Below are 25,082 nucleotides of genomic sequence, written 5' to 3'. Positions count from 1 at the left end.
GGACAGTTTTTACACCACCCTGTGTAAATATACACTCCTGACAATAAAGAACTACACGGCATCTTCAACGTTAAAGCCTGAGATTGCCCTCAGCTCCACCCCCTTTATTACACGAGGAAAGGAATAAAGTTGCCCCAGTAAGGCCAAGTAAGAACGCCGCTCCACCTGCTGAGCAATGGGCTCCTGACGTTCCCCACTGGGATGATTTCACTTTGACAGGCTCCAAAAGCTTCAAACCACCTTTATGCCCTGTCGTATATTTCCGTCAAGCTGCTGCAACCGTGAATATTTACACATGTTGCAGAAATCCTCCCTGAGCGGAGCCGCAGACACAGTTGCCCAACGTTGTCTTTGCCTGTTGCAACTCTGGGTGTTGAGAGAGAGGAACAACAGCGCTGGACCCTTCCTGGGGTTACCCAGCAGCTCAGCAGCCCTCCCAAACACACCAGGAACTATTTGATATGGAAGTGCACCTTTTCCAGAAACTTGATCTACCCCCCCCCCCCCCACACACACACACACACACACACACACACCTCCCCAAGGTCATATTTCTCTGTAATCATTTCAAAATGTATTATTCATTTTAGACTTTAATCAAATAACCCTGACAATCCACCCCGTGGTATCCTTCCACCCCCTGGTATCCTTCCACCCCCTGGTATCCTTCCACTGAGTTAGCAGGTCACGGTTAAACGTGACGCTTTCCTGACTGTCTTTATCTGTTCTCCAAAAGTAGCTTATTATTTCTTGAATGGGTGGAGGTGAGAAATAATAAAGGTGGGTGGGGGGGTTACGTAAGAAAATCCCCTTTCTGCCTGGCTTACTGTGAGGTTTCGCAGTGTAATGGTTTCCTTTGAGAGCTGGTGGAAAGCGCTGATGTGTGTGTATGAGTGTTATTTTCCACAGCTAACTATGCTAACGATTAGCTTGCCAGCCCAGCCTGTGTCCTTTACAGTGTGTATAAGTGTTTGTGTGCAGATGTGTGAGTCCGTGGACAGACGCCATCCGTAGCCGTTGGCCCCATCTTTCCGCACAGACAGGGTGGAATTAAAACCCCAAAACCGATTGAGTAATTTATGCCCCCCCCCCCCCCCCCCCCCCCCGGTGACGGCCGCTAATCAACATTAAAGTAAATCATCATTGTGCATCAGTCTGCCTGTTTTTGTTGAAGAAAAGAATCAATCTTTACTTGCGTCTCCTCCTCTTTTCGCGGCAGATAAGGCAAACAAGTACGGGGCGGAGGAGTCCTTGTTGCCGCTTTGGAGTCGGGTTCTGTTGGAGTACATTGAATTTTATGATAATCAGAAAGCTTTTAAACATCTCAGAGGCATACATCCCCCCCTGGGATCTACCGATATATTTGTTTTGATCTCGTCCCCCCCCCCTCACCATTCATATGCACAAACAAAACAGCAAAAACAAATTCTAGATGTATTTATCTGCATCTTTTACCCACCAAGGACAGATTTGACTTCCAAGCCGTGCCGTCAGAGGGGCCCGTGTTGTGTTGGTAGCGTTCCACATCAGCTGGCAAACGTGTCTTTTAGGCAACAAATACGGCCGCTGGAGTGCTGAGGAACAGAAATGGCTGGCAGCTGTTGCACTTCTCCCACTCTTTCCTCCGTCGTCTTGTTAGCAGAGTCAAGGTGGTGCGAGCCGCCTGAGTGACCTCCTGTGTTTGGATTCAGCTGTGTACGTTAGAACAGAAGAGACGCCCGGGGTGGCTCCAGCCTCCCACGCTATGCAGTCGCCGTGCTCTGACACGACACAGCCGTGCATAATTGATCCCAACGGCGGCTCCGACTTCTGACGTGGTAGCCGGGGAGCGACCTTCATCTGATTAGCGTTAGATTAGCATGAGAGCGCTACCGTCCTGTGTCTCGTGTGGCCGCGTGAAGCGTTGATGGCTGAAGATGAGGCTGGAGCTCTGATGGATAAAGGCTCTGGTCCCTGCTTACCCCAAAGACGCTGGCCGAGGCGTACACCACATTTGAATGTACAGCTTATTTGGTTCCGACCCCAGTCTGTCTGGGACTGTTAACCACCTCTGGGCTGCACCACTGATCTCGGTAATTGTCTCGCACTCTTCAAAAGGAGCAGAGATTCGGTTTGATCTGCGCTGTTTACTTTCACAGCCCCTATAGCCCTGCTCTCTGAAGAAGAGGGCTATTAACCACTTCAGGCATGAGCTGGCATATTAGAGCGCTGCTCCTCCAGACGGGTGTGTTTGTGCGCTTCTAAAGGAAAGAAGATGTGGTCTAGACTCAGCCACAGCCTGCAGCCTCAGAGGCCTTGGGGCAAGCTAGCGGCTTCTTGCTATTACACAGGGATAGGGAATAACATCCCGCACATTCCCTGTTATCTGTCCATGGATATTCACCGTTGTTGTGTACATAACCACAGGTTTGTTTTAGCTGTTTTTCTTCCGCTGCCAAATGCTAGGAGCCTATAATGTGGAAAAACAGCTAAAATAGCGCGACAAACAGGATGTCAATGGATCACATGCTTCCTTCCTCCCTCGTCATGCAGCCCGTCGAGCTCGCTGCATTTGCGGGCTCTGAGAGGTGGACGCTACGAAAGCCACAACCTCCATCAGGGCCTCGGTGGGCTGAGCAGCTAAGAATGTAGGCCGTGATGCTAACAGAGGAGAGGAACTGAGATTCCACTTTGTCAATTCTGCCTCGACACTCACATCTGCAGAGGGGATTCCAGCCGGGGCAGAAAAGTCTGCGGCCCGTGTAGCAAACCGTGTTCAGAGTGGTTTAGGAAGCCTTGACAGGAGTCAGCAGCAGGATTAGCCATCAAAGTTTATGGACTAGCAAATAGCGTGCATGTGTGCGCACGTGTGTGTGGCTGTGAGGAGGCTGGAGCATATTTCCACTGTCAAAACTCCAGCCTCCAACAGCTCTCGCTCCCGTGTGCAGGTTTGTCTGTAGGCCCGGAGCCGAGCTCGAAGGCTCCTGCCAGAAACTCCGACTTTCTGAGTTGTCCGTGACTCGATGAGGCAAGCGCACGCTGCCAAAACATCATTAAAAGTCAGGAAGAGCCGGGACAGAGCGAGGACGATGACAGACGCCGGTGGGAGGAAGGGCTCCTTGTTTGGGGGCAAGCATTGACAAGCTGAAGAATGTTTGCCAGAGCAGGTAGGAAGCCTGTTTCCCTCCCTCCTGTCTGTCCACGCACGTGTCACGAAGAAAGAACATCCACTTCTTTACAATCCTGCAGCTCTGTTGCTACTTTTTAAGATAGACGTGATCTAAAGGGGCCCATCATTCAGTGAGTATTTACTCATCTTTTAGTCTTCTTTGTTCTCATCATCTTCAAAGCATTAAAAGGCACATTAGCCTGTGTGTTTTTGCTGAGGGTACATGAACGGCTCAAGCTATGAGGAAGGGGGAGGCTTCCACTTCAGGATTCTTTGTATTTTCTTCCAAATGTGTTTAGATGATGTGTCATTTATTGAGAGGAAAGGCTCCAGCTCCCCTAAAGTCCAGCGTGCGTTGAAAGCGACTGTGATGGTGATTAAGTGTGTCACTGGAGCTAATGTTTCATCACAGCTAGCTGTGTGTGTCCCACAGCTAGCTAATTAAAGAGGCGAATGCACGAAATATTGACAACACTGCACCAAAGTCCTCATTCTGATATAAAAGTATTGATTGTGTTTTTTAAAGCATTATGCATGCTAATGCGTCCCTTGTTGCCCCCCCACCCCTTTCATTTAGTTTCAATATGGATTCCTTTCTTCTCTCCACATGTTCTCCTGGAGATTTCCTCCTGATAAGACCTATCACTGAATTATAGAACTATAAATTTAAAAGATGGAAAACTACGCCTATAAAGAGCCCGCTTCAGAGATTTTACAGGCGGCAATCGCGCCGAGGCAGAAAAGGGTGATTTCAGTTTCACTCTAGCAGGATCTAAAAACAAACCACATGCTAGTTCTCCCTCAGAAAAAGATTAATCTGCCAACAAACAAAAAAAATCACACATCAGGGCATAAGATACAGAACTGGATCCTTCAGTACAGAAGCCGACGCTGCCGAGGGAGCCCCGATGATCTCCTGTCCCTGTTCTAATGATGCGCAACTGTCATCTATTATCCAGCTTCTCTGAGCCGACAACACGCAAATTCTCCGGCAGCAACTTTGGAATCGATAAAAGGAACACGAGGGGCCGTGACTACCATAACTACTGTAACTACCCAAGAAGCTTTCCTAGTGGTTGGGGGCCGGGAAACATATCGGCTACATTTTAGAGGAATTCTGACAAACCGTGCTCGATTCCAACAAAAGAGAAGCTGCTAGTGGCTCTTGTTCAGAGAGGTTTGCCTACGGATTGGCACAAGGTCCACCAATAATGTGTGTGAACACCAGATAATGCTCAACTGGCTGAGAGTGCTGGTTTGGTTTTTCAGGAAAAAAATGGAGGAATTTAAATGAGCTAAGCTTCTCCCTTCGCCAGCGCCAGCGTCGGCTTTATCTCACCGCGGGGAGCGTGCGCTGCCTTCATCGGGCGATCCTTCCTCCTGCTTGTTGGGAGCTTCAGGAATTTGAACTTGGAAGTACAACTTGACACGGAAAATGTAATTACAGTTAAATCTCATGCCAGAAAGACTCAAACGCTGTTTCTGAAACCCGTTTTCAGCCTTTTGTTATGGTCATTTTGCCCACATGACTTGCCTCCTCGTGCTAATGGCGGCGGCAGGAACGCTTAGGATCAACGTTTCCCACAGACTTCATTCCCCGCTGCGACCTCCAGGGTTCAGCGTGTGTGTGACGACCCCGACGGATCGCTCACACACACCATTACGGGTCTTCAATCAGCCCTGACGTGCATTTTTTCAGTCTGAGAGGAAAACTCCACAGAGAGACCCAGAACCTTGTTGTTACGGGTGACCGTTAACCACTGTGCGCTATCAAAGGCTTTTAATTGGTGCACGAGTGTGTGTGTTGTGTACCTGTTGTAGGTGATAAGAGTGTGATCTTTGTTCTCCCAGAATTACTCAGCCTCCCGCGTCAGCGCAGGTGAATTAAACCCTGCTAAATCTGGAGCTGCTGCCCGGTTAAAGCCCCCCTCTTATTGTCGCCGTCTGCCTCTGCCTCCATCCTTTCGGCGACGGCGTTGGTCTGCAAACGCACTGACGACCTGTTTCGAAATGGCCCTCGTGCACGTCCACACGCCGCTACACACCACACGTGGTTGGAGTTCATGTGGGCTCACTTTCCTGTAAGCTAACTGAGTCACAGGCTGAGGTGTGACACAAGTCTCTCACCCCGTCCTGCTCTTTTCCCTCCCTACAGCTCTGTCGTTCTATAGAGCCGTCACCCATTAATTGTTTGTCTTCCTTCCTTTCTGGCTCTGCAGGGGACTGCTGTGTTGTTCTAACCTCCTCCCTCCTCCTCCTTCCCTGCTCCACCTCATCTACTTGGATTTGTCTGCTCCCTTCCCTCTTGTGGTTTCTCTGTGTGTCTCTCTCACTGTGTTTGTGTGTGTCTCTCTCTCTGTGTGTCTCTCTCACTGTGTGTGTGTGTCTCTCTCTCTGTGTCTCTCTCACTGTGTTTGTGTGTCTCTCTCTCTCTCTGTGTCTCTCTCACTGTGTCTCTCTCACTGTGTTTGTGTGTCTCTCTCTCTCTGTGTCTCTCTCACTGTGTGTGTGTCTCTCTCTCACTGTGTGTGTGTCTCTCACTGTGTCTCCCTCACTGTGTTTGTGTGTCTCTCTCTCTGTGTCTCTCTCACTCTGTGTCTCCCTCACTGTGTGTGTGTCTCTCACTGTGTCTCTCTCTCACTGTGTTTGTGTGTCTCTCTCTCACTCTGTGTCTCCCTCACTGTGTTTGTGTCTCTCTCTCCTCTCTCTCTCTCTCTCTCTCTCTCTCTCTCTCTCCCCTCTCTCTCCCCTGTCTCTCTCCCTCTCTCTCTGTGTCTCTCTCACGGTGTTTGTGTGTCTCTCTCCCCTCTCTCTCTCTCCCCTGTCTCTCTCCCTCTCTCTCTGTCTCTCTCACCGTGTTTGTGTCTCTCTCTCCCTCTCTCTCCCCTGTCTCTCTCCATCTCTCTCTCTGTGTCTCTCTCACCGTGTTTGTGTGTCTCTCTCCCTCTCTCTCTCTGTCTCTCTCACCGTGTTTGTGTGTCTCTCTCCCTCTCTCTTTATCCCCCCCCCCCCTCTCTCTCTCCCAGCAGTAGCAACAGTGTCTCTCCGCAGCTCAGCCAGGTCTGAGCCACCGAGGCTGCGTCGCTCCTCCGGCTTTCACGTGTCTGCGTGTTTACAGTCTTGGCTGCTCCTCAAGGCGTGAATTTGTCGCGCCCGCTCGGAATTTCTCGAACCGAGTCCTGGAGTGGGGGGGGCTGTGCAGGAAGATCACTCCGGTGCCCGTTAAGAAGAGGACACAGCATCTCTTTACCTCCCTTTTCCCCTCGAATGTCAGCCCGTCTCTTTGGCTCAGCCTCACTTCATTTATGATGTCTGCGCCTCCTCTCGCGCTGTCTCGCTGGATTACCCGCCTGTGTTGCAAGGATTGTGTGCAGCAAAACTGTAAGTGGACTTCCTCATGTTTTTGCTTTCGCCGAGTGTCCCCCAGCCTTTCAAGTTCCTGCATCTGCGTTTTGCGCCTGAACGCGCGCGCGCTGGCACGTTGGTTTAAACGGCGCGTCGCGAGATCTCCGGTGACTTAATTAGGGCAGTTTGGAAAGTCCTAACTGGAGTGAAGCAGTAGCGCCTCTGTGGCGACCCACCGGCTTCCACGGTGCGAATCTGCCATGGATTTCTCGCCTAATGCGTGCGTTAAGGCGCGTGTCAGAACCCGAGCGTGCGTTCTTCTGATATCCTCCGCAGCCTGCGTGCGTGTGACAGATGAGGAGAGTTTTAGGGATTTAGTGTGTGTGCGTGTGTGTGTGTGTGTGGTGTGTGCGTGTGCGTGTGTGTGTGTGTGTGTGTGTGAGTGAGGAGAGAGAGAGAAAATACACCCACATCGGCCGTTTATCTCTGCCAAGTGTCATATCGAAACTGTGGCTCCTTGAGGTCCGCAGACAAGTGCACGTCAGCCCTGCGTGCTAACCGCAAGTGTGTGTGTGTGCGTGTGCGTGTGCGTGTGTGTGTGGTGAAATGCTGGCCAGCAACTGACACTTCATTTTAAAAGTGAGCGGAGGTGATCGTACATCAAAAGTCTCCCTTGTAGTTTGATGCCAACGTGTTCAGTGGCTCCAGTCGGGAGAATGAGCCAGAAGACGGATGGAAAAGGGAGAGAGTTATAGCATGTGGGGGGGGGGGACCATCGCAATCAATCCTCCATGATCCTGGAAGAGCATCATTTGTCTTTTGCACCCCCCCCCCCCGCGCCCCCTCCCCTCCACTCATTTGCGCAGCCAGTCCGGCCGGAGGACCGAGTCTCCAGAGCTTCATTACTTTTAAAGTGTTGGTGTTGAAGGGCCATAAAAAGATGCAAAGGGATGGATTTCCAGCACCATTTACAAGACGCTCTCCGCCGACGTGCGCGTAATGGCCACGCGGAGACACAACTTTACGCCGCAGCCTAATGGCCTTCTTTCCTGCTCCGAGGTTATCGGGGCGAGTCGGGATTGGCTGTGATGCATCAGTGCTGGGGAAGGATGCCGGGCTCCTCATCCTGCTTAATTCCTGCTCGGGGTTGTTCGTCTTGGTGAATTTGTGCTGCTTTGGAATTTCAACATGATGCATGATGTTGTTTTTGAACAATAACAGCCGTGTTTGCTCTCATCATTCTCTTTTTGTGTACATGCAGGCCCGAGTCTGTTTGCCTAATTATAACTGAGCCCAGACTGTCTCTGTGTGTGTGTGTGGTGTGTGTGCACGTGTGTGTGTGCGCGTGTGTGTTTGTGTGTGTGCGCGTGTGTGTGTGGTAAGAACGGCGGATTTTACTGTAAGTCTTTGGGCATTCATAGGAAGTGGCAGGAAATGCTAAGATAATAGAGGTTTGAGAGAAAAGGTCAGCAGACAGGATGACCTTTTTTGAATCTGATAGAGGGCGACGGCGAGTCGAGAGCAACACGGCGGCGGAGCCGACAAACGAGATGTTTTTAATCCAAATATTATCCATTAACTTGTCATTATGCTAAACAGCACATCGCTAATTTGTCATTCGGTGCACACCTGCCAGGTGGAGACGTGGCCCCCTGACACGCGTCACGTGTCCACGTGTCCCAGCTGACAGGTCGTCGCCTCGCATAAAGCGCACGTGAGAGTCCAACAAGAAGATTGAATGCGCTGTAGGTTAGCGTTAAATCCACCTCTGAAGTTGTTTCTTCCTAGAGTAGCTTTTTGTTTTCAGTGATTTGGACTCTGAGATAAGCTTGTCGCCTTTCACGCGTTTAAAAGTGATTCATAAAGCGAAAATAAATGATTCATGAGGGGAGTTACAGCAACAAAGTATTTGGCAATGCGAGATCAAAGCCGCATTACGCCGTATTACGCCAGCATAAATCTGCCTCCTGTCCACCGGCGGCCGTTCTGACGTTGGTAATGAGAGACATTTTTGGCATTTTGTAAACACGCAGGCTGGGATTGATGAGTTCGGAGCGTTCATCAGTCATTTCAAGTAATATCAATGGCGTGCAGTTCTGCTCGGATGTGCGACTGGAGCCGGGCGCCGTCGCCACATCTGATCGGGTGGACGCGTCTTGCTGTTGGTCCTGCAAGTGTCGAGCATCTGAAACATCTGACAACTTATTCCTGGGGTGTTTGGTGGGGTTTTCTGCCATCCTGACTAGAAAGAGGCTGTCGGAACACAAAAACCTCTGCTTTCACGTTCGCGGAACCATCACAGCCGCTTTCATCGCACGAATAAAAACAAATAAACGGGGCTGAGCTGTGCGAGCAAATGAAAGAAAAGGAACACATCTGAGGGACGCGTGCATGTGCACTTACTCTAATGCGTTTTCGTCCCTGTTCTGACACCGGAGCCACTCTGTTCCCGGTTGCCTACTTTCTCAGCTGGATGCAGGCGCAGGAATTCTCTGGGCGCGTTTGGCCTTGTGTCCGCCGCCCTGAGAGCCACTGTGTTGCATTGCAGCCTTTCTAAGAATGAGGCCCCTCGCTGTTATTGATGGGCTCCTCACCTTCTTCGCTCCGGATGACCCAGTTCTTACCCGCCGACACCCCGACGTTAACGCCGAGCCTGCAGCGTGCGGCAGGAGCGGCGAGGGCGGGAAGACGAGCCTTCAGCCAACCGAAGAAAACAGCAGCTTGGGAGTCTATTTTAACTTTTTATTTTCGATTTAGTGGAACACTGAAATTCCTCTTGAGGGGAACTCACCCAAAGCCCTTGAAGAGTGATCGGAGTAAAAACTTTTCTCTCAAATGCCAACCGTGTCCTTGTTGGCAGGATTAGCCTTGCAGATCAATTGTGCCGCTTCTTTTTCTGCATATCCGGAATTACCAATAATTGTCAACATACGATACAGCGCCCCCCTCTGGAGGGCTAAAAGTCAATGGGTCAACTAATTAAACACGGCAGTTTTAATATGGAAGGAAAACGGTGATACCCACCTTCAGTTTGCTGTCTTGTTTACAGAGCTGTTTCCTGGGCAGCGCCACGTTTGCCGTTAGTGATCTGCTGAGGGCCAAAGATGAACGCCTCGCCTTGAGTCTCAAGTAAGTACATGTTTTCGTTGCACTTGATTTGTCCTTCCAGACTCAGCAAAACTCTGACCTCACCGCCACACGAACGGGTCTTTTCACAAAACCGCCGTAAATATTAACACGTTTGGACGTTGCTGCCAGAAATATTAAAATAAATGAGAATAAAATCCATGTAATCTAAAGAAAACATGCACATTTCATTCAAATAGACGCCTCTCATTTGTCTCCCAAGGACATTTTAGAATATTCTGTACAAAATAATGTAATGCTGTAAATAATGGATGCTAATGCTAACTGTCAGATGCACCTGATGTCAAATTCAGACAATCAGCACCTTTAAAAAGCAGGATTATTCATTTTGCACAGCCAAGGTGATTTTCTTTTTAATTTCCTTTTCAAGGAGAGGTTATCAAACTCCTGACAAATCCGATGCGGCTTCCATCTTTGGAAGAACTTGACGTGATTGCAAGTTTGATGCAGGTCTATAAATACATGCCCGCCGAGGTTTAGCCAGCAGGAACCGGTATCTAATTATGGTTGTGTTCTTGTTTTTGCGGTGCTTTTTGCTGCAGAGCGTTCTTTAATTCGAGGTCAGGTGAGTCTTCATGCATTATTCAGCATGACAACACGGCAGCAACTCTTCACCTGAGTGATGGAGCTTAAATGGAAACTCGGCCCTCAGTTTTCATGCGACGTGAATGAAACCAATTATCGCCACCAGGAGGCGGCGCAGATCAGCCCGCCGTAAAAAAACAACAAAAAACAAACCCGCTGGTCTCATCGGAGGACGGGCTGTGATCTATAACCCTCCGTCCCGTCAACAGCCCCATCTGCGTGCATATAAACAAACGCATCAATATTTAACTGACGGGCAGGTGGTCTCCTGCAGCGGCCGCGTGGAGAAAAGGTGCGCAGCTCAGGAGCTAAAAGAGATGAATTGCTCGCAGATGGGCGGACTAATGCAACATCCTAATGGCTTCACCTCCTGACAGGAGCAGCAAGGAGCCCTTCCTCCCTTTCCTTTGGTTCCTTCGGCCCAGGTGCTGCAGAAGTGTAGCGTCGGAGGTTCCTCCCGGGTTTTTAATGGTCCCATAAAGGAGGTGTCAGTAAAACAGCCCGGACGGCACCAGGTTGAATCCCATCCCGCAGCGTTTCTGCACCACCCTAAAAGACAATCGGAATAAAAACTGAAGCCAGCAGGTGCAGAAACGAGAGATTGGTGAGAAGTTCCAGGAGAAATGTGGTGAAGATGAAGTCTGCTCCGGTTCTCCTGAGTCCTGCAGGTGATCCGGTCCTGTTGAGTGAGACCTCGTTTCCATGTCTGCCATGTTTGTGTCGTTGCACCACCCTCCGTCTTCTCCTGGTCCAGGTCACTGGTTAATTGGTTAATTGCGTGTTCACGGACACGCCGCCGCCGCCCCCGCCCGTGTGAGCGGGCTGCGGGTTATTTTTTTCCCCTCCGGTTGTCACGGCGCTCTGCTGCTTCTGCTTCATGTTGCCGCTCGGCTGTGGATTGTTTCCCCGGGATAATCTGATGTCCTCCACTCCACTTGTTTTTTAAATAACAGAAACATCAGTTTTTAAAATGTCAGCAGCGCTCCGGTGTCTCGGGGGCGCTCTTATCTATGTTCCAGCTCTCCCCCTTCAGATTGGGAATATTACACTTCCAGGAACATCTTGTACGGCGGCGGTTCCTAATTTAAGGGTTATCGATTTTGGGCTTTTTCATCGTGTGCGTAGAGCATTACGGGACACACACTCGGCGTTCAACTTTGGTTTGGGGCCCATAATGTTAGAAAAAGGATGCCGGGTCGATCGCGTTCATCTGTTTAATGACACGTGCACATTCTCCACTAACGCCCCAAGCTGCGCCACTTCCTCCGTCTGTCTCTCTGTTTTAGACGCCAAAGAAAAGCAGAACTCTCGTGTCTCACCTTGGCTGCAGCTGATGTCACCTCGTCAGCCTAATTAAGAGCTCCAGCTCATTTCTGACAGATCCGGTCCGAGCCAGATCTGAGGCAGACGCGCTTCAGCTGCAGAGGCGATGAGAATTAAGCTGGGTAAAATAGTTTATCCCGATTTAAACATACCGTCTATACATTTGAGGTGGGAGGGGGCGGGGTTACTGTTTAAACGGTACAGAGACGGGAGCGGGTCCTGATCCAGGGTGCTGCAGGGTGCAGAGCCGAGCGCGTTACTCATTGGTTTGTTGGACCTGTGGACGAGTTGTCGGGTCACAGCTGTCTGGTCAGCGCTGCAGCCCCGGCGGCCCTGAGGCTGCGGCGTTGATGCGGCGAGGTGCTTTCAGGCCGCGTTTTGTGGTCATTACAGTTGGATGCCGCAGAAAATGCTTTAATTTGACTTGACTTTGCTCGGCCGCGGGACTACTTTATCTCCAGGAGATGACGATTGATTGCCCAAAACCAATACAAACACGAGCGGCTCCTCATCACAAGCTTCACATTTATTTTCCTGCAAAGACCAGACAGAGAAAATTGGCCTTTGACCGCCGAGTGCTTGTGACTTTTTGCTCGTCCCTCCAATGAAGTCCGCTCACTCGTCTCTTATTGCCTTAAATTTGGCATTTCTCCGCTTTCCTCGCGACTCGCAGGCGTTTTCATCCAAGAACAGTTACGTTTATGACAGTTTATGTGTCTTGTTTATGATTTGATGGCGCCTGACACTTTGCAGCAAGATTAAATGAGTGTTGGACACGCGGACTTGGCCCCCGGGGAGGACCGGGGCTCGCTGGTATCAAGGTTACAAGAGAATTGACACTCTTACACGAGAGACATGCAGCAACATTAAATACGTCTTTGAAATTCGGAACCGCAAAGAGCTGATTTTGGTTTGAAAGGGAATAACTAACGACCCTTTGGGTTATTTCGTGTAGTTGGCTCAAGTTTGCCATAAATGAATATTGTCGCTCTGAATCGGCTGGAGACCGACCCTGCAAAAGATCTGGGCTTTTAATGATCTGCTGACCTGAGTAAAGTGGACTTTTACCCTGAAGATCCGGCACAACCTCACAGTGTGCACGTTTTGCTTTCCACAGTCGGGGGAGGGGGGGGGGCGGTAGAAACATACAAGACACGTTGTGTAGGTGTAGGTGGATGCAACAGGAAGGATGTGCTGCTGTGAGCATTTCCACGTCGGTGCCACTCTGCTGCCGCCTCGTGCGCTCCGCTCCGTCTGAACTGATGACACGTGCAGAAATTTGGAGCCACCTGGCGGTTTTTGCATGCGTGATGAAGAGCGCCGAGCGCTCCGGACACTCGGAGAGGAAGAGCGCAGCGGGCCGAATGGTGCCACTCAGTGCTCCCTCCGAACGAAACGAGCCGTCACAGCCTCCGAGTAGCCTTTGCCCTGCTACACACACACACACACACACACTGGCTGCAGTAAATCTCCGTTCCCGTGTTACATAAACTGACTCTTGACCTCTGACCCCCACGGTCATAACTCACAGGAGCTGCGATGATTTTCCGGTCGGGGCAAAATCTTGGCTGATCTATGACGAATGAGCGTGATATAAAAGTCAACACGACAGTCGCGCTTCTATTACGTGACGTTTAGAGTGTAGCTGTCCAGAGAGTTGCCTGTTCGGCTTCATCCTCATCCTCTCCCGCTGTTCCTCTCTCTTGCTATCTCTCAAACCTTCTCCACTCCGCTGGGCGAGGCCCTCCCCGACCCAGTTGGAGTGTTGATTTTGATATGAACTTATTTGCCGGCGCGCATGTTTGCGCACACACCCACCGCTGTGAGGCTCCATTATCTGATCCCAGTGCCCGTGCAGCCGGAGCGCCGTGGCTTTTTCCCTCTCACCCCCTCCGCCGTGGCATTTTACCACAGCGGAGTCCTCGCTCCTGCACGGCCCTAATTCCGAGATTGCTGACTCTCTGTCCCTTTTTTAGGGCCTTGCTAGACCCCCCCCCCCCCCACACACACACACACACACACACACTAAAGATCACCCCTCTGGTCCATTTAAACTGAACAAACACTGTTTTGTGTGTCTATAGTGGACCTTGTTCATGTAGAGTCAAGGTTGTATCCTTCCGCGCGCCCTCCGATGCCTTTTGCACGTGCAGTATCAACGCTACCACAGCAGTGGGCGGACGCCGCTTCACATCCCTCCGAAATCCTTGCGACAGTGACCGTTGCTCCTCTCTCCAGGACATCATTAACAAACTGGGACTGGTGAGCTTGTGCTGGGCTGATGATCGCGCACGTTGCGACCTATTTGTGGGCGTCGTGCCCCGTCGGAATTTACCTCGCGGCTCATAATGGCTAATGTCCCACATTTACAGTTTAACAGACAGGATTTATTGGCCCTCAATAAACGGCTCCGCTGGCTGTCAGCGGAGTCGGGCGGGAAAAGACATCCATCCGAAATGTCCAGCAGGAAATAAACAACATATTAAACGCACCACGCGCATATTCTTTTTAATTTATCTGGGGTGTTTGGCAGAATTTCTGAAGGGAGGACCTGAAAACTGAAGTGACATTTTTGTGGTCTGTACTGTTTTATGGCCTCTCTGCAGCGCTGGGATGTCGGAGGTATTTGGCTGATGGGCTTTAGTCATATTTGTTTCACAGCGTTTGCTGTATATCTCTTGTTTTTCAGGACGCATGGGAATAAATCTGAGGCATAAATTTGGCTTTCATGGGGCTATTGATGCTTCCTGCTACAAAACTGGAAGACTGTGGATTTGGAGGAGGGTAATTAATGAATGGAAATAAGAATTACACTATATTATTGACCCAAAAGGAATTTATCTCACACCTTAATCCAGAAAAAAATAAATGTAGATGACGACATTGGCAAAATGGTGACAATAAACCAAAATTGAGACACTTAAACACAGTTAAAGTGGTGTTGTTTGAAACATCTGATGCATGTGGACGAAAAAATAGTCACCTGATTGATTTTTATTCCTATATCTCAAACGATTACAGTTTCTTTGAGAGGTGGAAAAAACAATGATGGCGGTTTGTGTGTGACTCAGCGACGTCAAAGCTAGGCTAACGGCCCGGGCGACCATCTGCACGCTGGCGCATTTTAATGAAACGCTTTGCGTATTTTATCACACCCTCCCACTGATGCGATCTTTCCTCCGCCACTCTGAAGCTACTCAACAAGCCGCAAGGTCAAACTCTATACTTTAGCACAATTTCACACGAGTGTTTCTACCGTCGGATAATCAAACGCTGATGCGGTACTTATCGTCAATGGGTTCACCCTCGCACACGGGATCTTATACTCACGGACTGAATTACAACGCATGAAGTAGACGCACACCCCACATATGCTTTTAAATGAGCTTGGAAAGGCTGGGCTGCAATAAATGCACATTTGGCCTTTCTTGTTTTTCCTCCCTCGGTACTGAAAATGCTTTTTTTCCCCACACGGGTCTGCACAATCCGAGCGCTCCCCAGGCTCCACTGCTCACGGGCGGATATGAAAATAGCTGCAAAGTCGCATCAGAATGTAAGTCTGAGAAAATTAAAAGAAAAATGGGCAGTGGAGGAAATTGACAGGCCGCCTTAATTATGTATGTTATAACATCAGGGTTGGAGCCAATCCTGGGGTAATGCGGTTAGCTAAACATAGTAAGCTAACTGCACCACACAAAATCTATTAGTCTATGAGTCAATCATAGTTCATCTCTTTGCAGTACGACACATGCACACGGGTCAATAGGACGGGAAAATGAAATGTGTTAGGAGGCAAAGATGAGGGAGGGAAATTTAATAATCTGGCCCGACATGGTTCAGAGGCAGGCTGGAGGCGCGGATCGCTAAATGACAGGAGGGCGATAATGAAGGGGAGGACGAAAGCAGGTGTATGAAATGTGTCATCCTGTTTTTGTTTCTAAATTGTGCTCTATCACTGAAGCCCCCCCCCCCCCCCCGCCACTGTGGTGGGGCGAGAGGCAGAGAGAGCTGCATGAAAGATGGCTCCATCTATATTATGCTTATTGATGTCACCTTCATTGTCTTTAATAGACATGTTTACATTTCTTCCAAGTCCATTGATTTTCCTATAAGAGTAAAACTTGGACTGCTGCAGTCGGATGAGTTGGGACTCGATTATATGCGCAGGCAGATGTCGGAAAGGTTGGAAGAGCGGGATTTTGTCCGTTGACCTTGACATTCTGCAGCACGCCGATGCTCGACCCCAGCGATTGTAGCGTGATGACGATGTCAAAGATCCCCGGCTGGGCGCGCGTGCACGTGTGTGTGTAAGTTTATAAGTATTTGACTGCGGTTGCTCAGTGCTGCGGTGTTCCATCAGCAGGTATATCACAATAAAACCAGGGTGCAGATTCGCTTTTATGGCGCAGAAGGAAGTAAATGTCATCCCAGTGTGAGGGTGGAAAACCCCCGATGTTCTTCATAATCAAAATGAAACTATAGTTTTTCTGTGTACGTGCAGATCTGCAGCTGTAAACTGATGTTATCCTCATCGTCTCGTTACCCGCCCACGTCTTTGTCACAAACGAGGAGGCCGAAATGATGTTGTTCACCGTGTGACCTGCAGGTGGCGCTTCCGTTTAAAACGTTAGCTCATAATTACCTGCCTGTAAAAATCCCCCTTAGGGTCATTTTTCAAGGGGCGATGGTCCCGACCGCGACAGACGTACTCCGGGCGCATAATAAAGAGCCCCCGCCGATGGGGTCAGGGGTAAACTGGGGGTTGGGCTGTGCTGCGGGGAGCATTCCCATTATTTGGTTTGCTGCTATTTACATAAACAGTTGCAAAGGTCCGTTGTCTCCGCGCGTGTGTGAACGTTTAGTTTCTCTGGAAAATGTGGCCATTTCCTTTATTAAATAACCCTCATGTTTCTGTAATGATGTCCGACCGCTTTCATGGTCAAGGTCAAATGTTTGTTGTGTTCTTTTAACTACAGCACAGAATTCTGGGTTATTTAGCTCCCTAGACTATATTTTGTGTTACTTCGGAGACAGAAAGTGACAGGAAGAAACACCTCGGCTGAGAACAACCCAGAAACATTTCCTGCCTGAAGTTTGGGCTTATATTCGCTTCTGTTTTAGCGTCCAGGAAAAGATGAGGCACAGACTTTCTATTTTTATTACTGAAGACATACAGCACCGGGTACACAAAGGTTGTTTCTCCAAAATGGTTTGGAAATTTGCAGGAGTTAGAGAGCTGCACAGAACTCCCTGCCAGTGTTTGAAGCACATGAGTAGTGCAAATATTATGAGACTGAGGCCAGATTGAAATGTTTAACTACATTAATAACTGGCTAGTGTCGTCATGGTGCCACCAGTTCCCCCCTCAGGTCCCTTCCTGTTAGCACGCATGCTAATATATAGCTCCTAGTATAACCGTCTATTACTGACATCATTGGTAAATGAATGAATGGCAAAGAGGAGCTGCATTAAACCATGATCACACCGGTGCTCAAGAGCTCCTCAGAAGGGTAACTAGCACAAATGTTGTATTCCAACACACACCTGCTAACATCAGGTGAAGAGCGCCTCTGAGCCTGTTGTTTACTTATACAGCTCAATTAAACTGATTGATTTGCTTTTAGGCAGCGGAGGTTCGTAGCTCAACTCCTGTTTGACTCTTTTATGTCGGACCAGATGTTAGAATCCCATAGAATCCCACACGAGCAACCGACATTTCCCTCTGACTCGTGGAGAGGCTCATTAGCTCCAGGAGAAACTAAGCCCACACTAACCCCCCTGCCCCCTTGCACATGTTCTCCGTGTCTTTCCCTCTGCTGTTCTCCTCCTACAGCTACAGTCTGCATCCATCTCTGCCGTAACCTGTAACAGCGTGAGCGAGGATTCGATGCAAAGAAGGCTCGGCTGACTTTGTCTCCCTTCCGATAAATTCAGACTTTCTTCCTTCTGATTGATCTCAGGCTCCCTCAGAGCTCCGCTACGCTACAATGTCAATTCACTGACGTAATGCAGCTGTTGGCGTCCAACCTACACGCCGAGCAGCGGGGACACAAGCTGAATAAAGGCTCTAACATCTCGGGGTGAAGTCAACAACACTTGGTGGAAGCTCAGCTCCTGGTTGCTTGTCTCAGGTCTGTGATGGACGGGTGACCTGTCCAGGGTGGACAGTCTTTCAGTGGATAATGAACTTTCGGATGCTGCTGGACCGATTCCAACTCTCTTTCTAATTCCAGTCTCGTGTATTCACCCCTAAAGAGATGGAATCATGCCATCTTTGGCATTAGCAGTCGCTCTTACCTCCGGTAAGCACGTCAGTCGTTGGTGGTTTGGAGAGCTTGAAAAGAAGAAATTGTTGGAGAAAGATGAAAGAAAAGTCTCCCTCTTTGTTTGAAAAAATAATTAGGAAAGCTCACTGGCTCTTTGTTTGGGCGCCGGATACACTCCTGAATCATTTACACATAAAACAGACGCTCTCTACGCCCATCCGTTTCTGATTCTGACGCCTGTCTGCTAATGCTAATGCGGCCTGCGCGTCTACAGTTTAATCCCCAGCACCAACAATAAAGGATGATAATGCAGTATTGACGGAGGGAGCGGAGTCCAAGGTCATCGCCCGTATGTGCACACATTCGTCTTTGTGTCGCTGCCTGTCTGACCCTTCCCACTCAAATGTTGTCCTGCGCTCCTCCACTCCTTTGATTTTTCTCTTGTGCCTCGCGCTGTTTGCCACCCACGCTCATTGTCTGAATTGCCGAAGACAGAATAATTTCTCTATATTGTTCTCAGCGTCGTATTCCTGAACAACCCCAGCACACCTTTGGAGATGCACAGAAGAAATACATATTTAGACGTTACATAGGTGCCAAACCCTGATGAATGAACACGGCTGGAATATTTGAGTTCCGAAATTCCTTGTCCTTAATGGGTCGAGCTGTTACCAGTGAAGATCTACTGTACATCGATGTGACTGAAGACAAGTGCTGAGCGCATTTTTTGTGGTAACCACAGTCAGATGTGGCACCGCCTGGTCCTTGTTCTCCAGGTGTTTTGTGCTGGATTGTGTGGGAGATGTTTAGTTTTTGGCTTCATTCCCATTTCACGCACTTTTCCCTCCCTCGGTAAATTGTTATATGGCAAATCACCACAAATAGTTTGAGAAGACATCATCAGAAGACATCATCATTACAGTAGTGATTATTCTAGAAGCCAGTGGGCCAGAGGCAGAAGTACACCCAATTAGCCTAAAGGAATATTAATGATGAGAGAAGTTTTTGGGAAGTCCAAAAAGGCTTCCTCGTTTTCTCTTCCAGGTAGAAGCGCTCTAGAAAGGGAGGGATTGTGGCTTTCATCAACAAGTCAGGGCCGCAGCCCAAAAGTGAGGCCATTTCTTAAACATATCGCATCCTCCCACCTTGCTTCGAGTGTGAAAACAGCCGTTTCTGACACTGCGTAAGCCGCTAACATAAAAGCAAACGTAGCGTGAAGACGGCTCCTGTCACGGAGGAATATCCCAGTGTGTGTGTGACAAAAGTGGAACAAATGGGATGCATTAAAAGTCACAAATGGTGTGCAAGTATGTGTCCGGCCCCTGACACGGCTCCTATTATCACAAATGTGTTGTAGCAAACTGATTCCTACAACGGCTGCTGTAAAACCTTCGGTCCCACCGGTGTCGGCTGAATAAATCCAGTTTGGTTGAAGATTCGAGGTCAGGTTAAGCCCCCAGGCGAATGTTGGAAACGAGCCTGAACGAAACTATTTTCCTTAAATCGTAACTATGAATGTGCTTCAAATAAACACCCCCCCGCCCCCCCCCCCCGCCGCCTTCCCTTCCCCTCAATGCATATTTTTCAAAGTTAAAAAGAGGAGAAACATCCCGTGAATGTCTGCGGAAATGAGATTTAAGAAGAGCTTTAAAAGAATTCACTGACTTTGCTGAAGGCAGGATGTTCCGGAACCGAGAGGCCCCGACCGTAGAGAGCGGGATCGACTTAAAGACTCTTCGCAAGAAAGGACGCGTTTGTTTTTTCTGTCAAGGTGGCGAGCATAAAAACGAAGTCCGTTCTGCTGCGTCGACCTCGCGGGCCCTCCCACTGCACCACGCATCGCATTCTCTTTCCCACATTAATACCCCACCCCTGTGTCTTTTTACCCCCCGCTCTTCCATCAACAACGTTCAGAATATCCGCATCCCTGCCGCGTCGGGCGATGACATCACCCGCCAGCCATGGCTGCGTACGGCTGCTGAAGCGTCGCTCCGTTATTACGCTCCCGTCCCAACATCTGTCCTCAGTGAAAACTAGCCAGGCCTATATTTAGCGCACCGTCCAGCTTTATATAGGTCAACTGCCCCTGCTTCTCTTAAGGCGCGGTCTCGTTGCCCGTGTCGATTCCCGGCCGTTATCCCCCCCCCATCGCCACCACCACTCCCATTCCATCGACCTGTAGAGCTTCATAGTGTCCTGAAGGAATCCTAAAAGCTTAAATGCTGGAGGACCTTCCCTCTTCTTTTGTATTTATGGTGTTTTAAAGTGAAGCCGGGCGGCTGGTGGGAGCGTTTCAGGTGTGTTTTCTGCGCCTCTGTTGCGGTTCAGATTTTCTCCGCCCACGAGCAGTTGAACACAACCCTTTGAAGGCGTACATGAGGATGGCAGCTTGGTTATTTTCACTTTTGTTTAGTCTCTCTTTGACCGTTTGGCCATCTGCCGGAGCGTGTGCGTAATCACCATCATTACCGTAGATCCTTCTTTTTTCCTCCGTTGCTCAATGTGAGGTTGTGAACGTTTCACAGCTCTGCCTTTGTTTTTGTGGTCGATGTTTAACATCTTCTTGTCTGCGCTGATGTTCTTGACATTCATCTTTCTCCATAAATGCACTTTGTAGCTTTCTAAAATAGAGGTCTAATGCTACGTCAATAAAGTCAAGAGGACAAGCTAATAGAAGCCAGTGCTAAAAAACTATTGGATCGAAGTTGTTTGTTAAGGGGTCGTCCGATGAAAAACAAGTACTGTCTAAATTTCACAGTAAAGCTCCCCGTTGCTTTAAATGTGAATGTTGGCTGTTTTCAGGAAGTGTAAAATGATAGAGTACTTGATGGTTTACGGCCTCTGTGAGTTGTAAATTGCATGTTAGCGATCTGACAGAACCTTATCAGCTCATGCGCGTCAGGCTAAAGCTAGCTTTATTGTCTGAAGCCTGAGGCCCCCGACCTCCCTTCAATAATAATAATCCCAGGTATTGAAAACAAGGCTCACTTTTATCTCCCCCATGGGGGCAGCAATTTTAGGTGGAAGTGGAATTTTTGGAGGGTTTGTTGCATTGTGTCTTTCGGGTTTAATGAGCTGATATTCAGTAGAAGATACAGTTTCTGTGAAATAATCGCAGCATTTGAAAAGTGCATCAGTGTTCAGGGGCAAGTGTCCTCACATCAGCTCCACATCTGGAGGCTGCAACTGGTCCAGTCACCCTGGGATCTTTTATTCAGGCTTCTCTGTATTATTTGTCTTCGACTTAGTCGAATGCCCCAATTCTTAATTACAAGATGGACTGAAATTATTTAGAGCACAAATTTTAGCCTCTTCTCGGCTGGTTGTTGTCTTGATTCGAATCGCAATCACTTGATGCAGAGATCTAATTGGGATAAAGATTTTTAATGGATTGTTGGAATTTGTGGTACATTGCAGGGACATCATCAGTTGCTTTAGGCAAATTAGGGTTTATTATGTTCTCACATGAGAAAACATGCTTGCAAAGTGCAAACAGCCCTCCAAAAACATCAAATATCAGGCACTTCCCTGCTCACTAATTATTTTTCGCACACATTGCAGAGATTTTGAGCCAATTATCTTTGTCACTTTAACAAAGCCGCCTGATGAAGTGTCATTAAACTGATGCGTGGCCACAAAAATGGGGGCTTTGCGAGCCAAGAATGATCTGCAAATTTGCGTCTGTGCCGGAGCCAACAGGCGGTAAACAGGAGGTGAAGGAGGGACGGTTGTGCGTAGGAGTTGAGCTTATTTACCCTCCGCAACTCCGTTCCCAGCCTTACCAGGACGTAATTGCAGGTCATCTGCTTAAAACGGGACAAAAGTTCCGCAAGAGACCAGAAATGTTCCTTTTTCTCGAAATTCTTAGAAAGGCCGCACGTCGATCGCACCGCCAGATTGAGCCGCTGAAGAGTTCCTTTGAATCGAGGGTGGGGATGTGTCTGAGCAGGTGTATAGCAGGGTGTAAAAACACACAATACGCCTCACAAAGGTAGGAAGCTCTTGTGCCAGGGCAGTTTTAAGGCGCCCCCCCCTTTACTCTTTCAATGGGATTTCATTAGTGGATTGCAGCAGGCTAATCTAAAGAGTAGGAGGCCGCTGTAACCCCAGAGGTTTACTGACGGAAGACTATCACTAAATGTGACACTTGTTAATCTTCATTTCCGCAATTATGCGCGGGGCGCCGCTCGTTCAATGTCAGGGTGACTTTCTTCCGCCGCGCTCCAGCCCTCCACTGCAGGGAGATCGTGTCGAACGTGGGCGACAGGAGTGATGAGCACAGACGTAAACACGGAGACAGGTGTCTTGCGGCGGACGCTGATTAGATTTCTAAAACCAACCTATGTTATTCTCTTTGCTTTAGGACTGCAGCAAGACATTAGGTGCTAACTGATGCTCCCAGGACCCCCCCACCCCCACCCACACCCACACACTCACACCTTTCCACTCATTTTCCTCCCCATGTCTCTTCTACCCTTTCCCCGTATCCCTATGGTGCGATTAGATATACTCCCTCCTGTCCAACAAAGATGGAGCGCCCCCGAAAACATCCTTTTTTTATGTTACCTTCACTGTCTGTGCGTCCCTTCCCCCCTCCATCAGGGTGGTGTGTCACACCCCCCCCCCCCTCCACCACCACCACCACCACCACCTCTTTCTTCCCATCCAATATTTTCTCCAGCTGGAGTGGAACTGAGCACATTATGGATGGGTCTGTTAAGGTGATCATCTTGCCCGGGTGATGCCCAGAGACCATTTTTCTTCATTTCGGAGTGTCTGTCTCGCTGCCAATACTATGGATTTTCTATCAACTCCTTAATCATGGCTCCGCGATTGGAAAAGTGACTTGTCGGGCTCAGTGATATGAAAACCTGAGGGATCAGTCCTGTGCCTAGCAGGGCACACAGATATGAGGCAGGCACTTAAACGGCATGACGAAATGTTCCTTCATTCAACCCCACCAGCGCCCCTCTGGAGCAGGCTTGGCTTCATTCTCTATGCACACTCTGCCTCCAACAAGAAATAGCTGCAGCCCAAGAAGTCTGTCTCAGATTCCACTTTTTAGTCCAACAGCTTTATTTTTCCTCAAAATGGAGGGTTATCAGGCAACGAGAAAACGTAGAAAACTTTGTTCTTTACTCGCCGGTTCTCTGCAGATTTAATAATGACCAGGACTCGTGTTTCCACGCAGGTCATCTGATGGTGTGAGCACCGCGGGAACAGTGGTGGTGAGCCGACTGAAGATGGGAGAAATGGAGGAGGCTGACATTGACTACATCAGTACGGAGAAAACCTCTCATAAGGTAGGAAAAAGTCGGAGCAAAGAGGAAAAACAGGAGTCTCTCTGCTTCTTCAGACACCTGGTGCTAATGCAGGGATTAGACAGACACCGCTCCAGTCCTCCAATGGGATTAAATTAACTCAGTAGAACCTAATCAGGGTTTAGAGTGTGTGTCTGTGTGTGTCTGTGTCTGTGTGTATGTTGTATGTACAAAAGAACATGTGTTAGTCCTACAGCTTTGTCTTATTTGACCAAGTGGTAGATGTGGACACATGAAAATGCACAAACACACACACACACACACTAATCTCATGGCATACTCGACTCCAAAGTGACACATGTAATCAGCGTAGAGGAATGGAGGGCTTCTGGAGTATTCTTCCTCAGTCTCTGATAGGAAAGTGAAGATTGTGTCATCTGAAATGGGCTGCCGCCACACCAGAAATGAAGTTGTATGTACTTTGATTTCACTTGATTTTCCCTGCACTCCTAATGGAGCCGAATTTGTCAAGGCAAGGCGTGCTGGAGAGGCAGTGTGGGGTATTAAAGAGGAAAGGAGGACCTTTAATGATGTTTCTCATCTCTAAAAGGCTAGCACTGATTTTTCTGCTGCCGTACCGCAGCTCTGCATGTAGCACGGGGGCTGTGTGTGTGTGTGTGTGTGTGTGTGTACAAGTGAATCACTGTCTTTATATAATTGACCAAGAGCTTCTGCATGGCTGACTGGCTTTCTCTCCTGCCCGGCCTTGTCTCTGGTGCAGGGAGGTTTCCTGCTAGGCTCCAGAGTGTCACAGACAATCTGCCCATGTCGCCTTGATGAATGTGTTGCCCTGTCGGTGTGTGGGTGTGGGTGTTGTCACACAGCATTTCCCCCTGCGCGTGGTATTTCTGTAGTGGGAGATAAGGCGAGGAAGCAGAAGAAGGTGTATGACAGACATCAGTGAGGTCTCGCTGAAGACTGAAGAGTCGCTCACAGGAGAGTTCTTCAATTTAGTCGCGCTTGCCTCGTTCCCTCGGCACGAACGCGGCTGTGTGTTTTTGTGGGATGGTCCAAGGTGCTCGTTTGATCCTTCCCCGGTGGGTTATGAATATCCTGCCAACCTGGAGAGATAAAATCATGCGGCTGAAACAAGAAAGGGACTCCAGGCATCTTTGATCTGGTCTCTTGTAGTCATCAAAGACGGAGCGATTGAGCACATGCTGAGGACAATTACAATGGGACCCCTTCCACAGCTGCGGCCTCATTGTTAATACGTTGGCTTGCTTTTATTTTCCCACATAGCTGCCACATTCGGAGTTTTCCTGCCTGTCCTATTGAGCGGCGAGGGGAGCTGATGGAGGCATGCTAACAGGTTGTTGTTTTCTAGGGGTGTAAATGGCCCACAAGAGGACGTGGCTGAGCCGCGGCAGGCAAACGGACTATTATCTGTCAGAATTGTTTTGATGAGGACTCCCAGACGCAGGGCTTCAAGAGGCATTTATCATTTTCAGTCTCAAAGGCCTTCTTTTTTTTTTTTTCAGGCAGTCTTGCCTCACGAAGACACGCGTTTAAAAATGAAAATGTCTAAATATTGCAATAGATCTGTTGTTTGGGTTTTTTTCTTATATTGGAAAGCAGCAATTAGGAGTAAGAAGAGACAGAAGCTGAGTCCATCTATCTTACGATGGTGTGATAGCTTACTGTGTCTGTAGTTCATTAGCTGCAGCTGTGGGGGCCGTTTCTACCTTTTAACGTGTGTTTTATTGATCCGGCCGCAGGTCCAAGACAGCCTGAGCGTCTGTCAACAAAGTATCGGCAAATGAGTCCACACACCCACAACATCGCCCGACAAATGCAGACAAATGCTGCACATGTTTGCATACGAGCAGGAGTCTCAGGAACTGGAAGTGAAGTCCCGGCTGCTGTCTCTCTGTCCTCAGCCTTTATTCCCCCCCCCCCCCCCCCACACACACACAGAAAACATGCCCTCAGAAACACCCACAGACC

At 49.0% G+C, this 25,082-nt stretch overlaps 1 protein-coding gene across 9 annotated transcripts in view; it reads left to right on the top strand.

Annotated features, from left to right (window-relative positions):
* The window catches only part of inpp4b (inositol polyphosphate-4-phosphatase type II B), an 81,299-nt gene that overhangs the window by 21,471 nt on the left and 34,746 nt on the right, over window positions 1–25,082 (top strand). For 5 of the 9 annotated variants that reach the window (XM_057035063.1, XM_057035061.1, XM_057035062.1 and 2 more), the window contains 2 exons: window positions 9,543–9,622; window positions 23,006–23,117. In XM_057035063.1, coding sequence (XP_056891043.1) covers window positions 9,543–9,622; window positions 23,006–23,117 — 192 coding nt within the window. Of the gene's footprint in view, window positions 1–3,150; window positions 3,280–6,130; window positions 6,530–9,542; window positions 9,623–10,802; window positions 10,894–17,655; window positions 17,680–23,005; window positions 23,118–25,082 lie in introns of those variants that run through there. The other 4 variants (XM_057035068.1, XM_057035067.1, XM_057035070.1 and 1 more) reach the window with 4 other exon arrangements.

The sequence above is a fragment of the Takifugu flavidus genome, chromosome 6 (assembly GCF_003711565.1).
Source record: "Takifugu flavidus isolate HTHZ2018 chromosome 6, ASM371156v2, whole genome shotgun sequence".
NCBI classification, from domain to species: Eukaryota; Metazoa; Chordata; class Actinopteri; order Tetraodontiformes; family Tetraodontidae; genus Takifugu; species Takifugu flavidus.
Note: the sequence above shows the minus strand (reverse complement) of the source record. Positions and strands in the feature narration are given on the sequence as shown.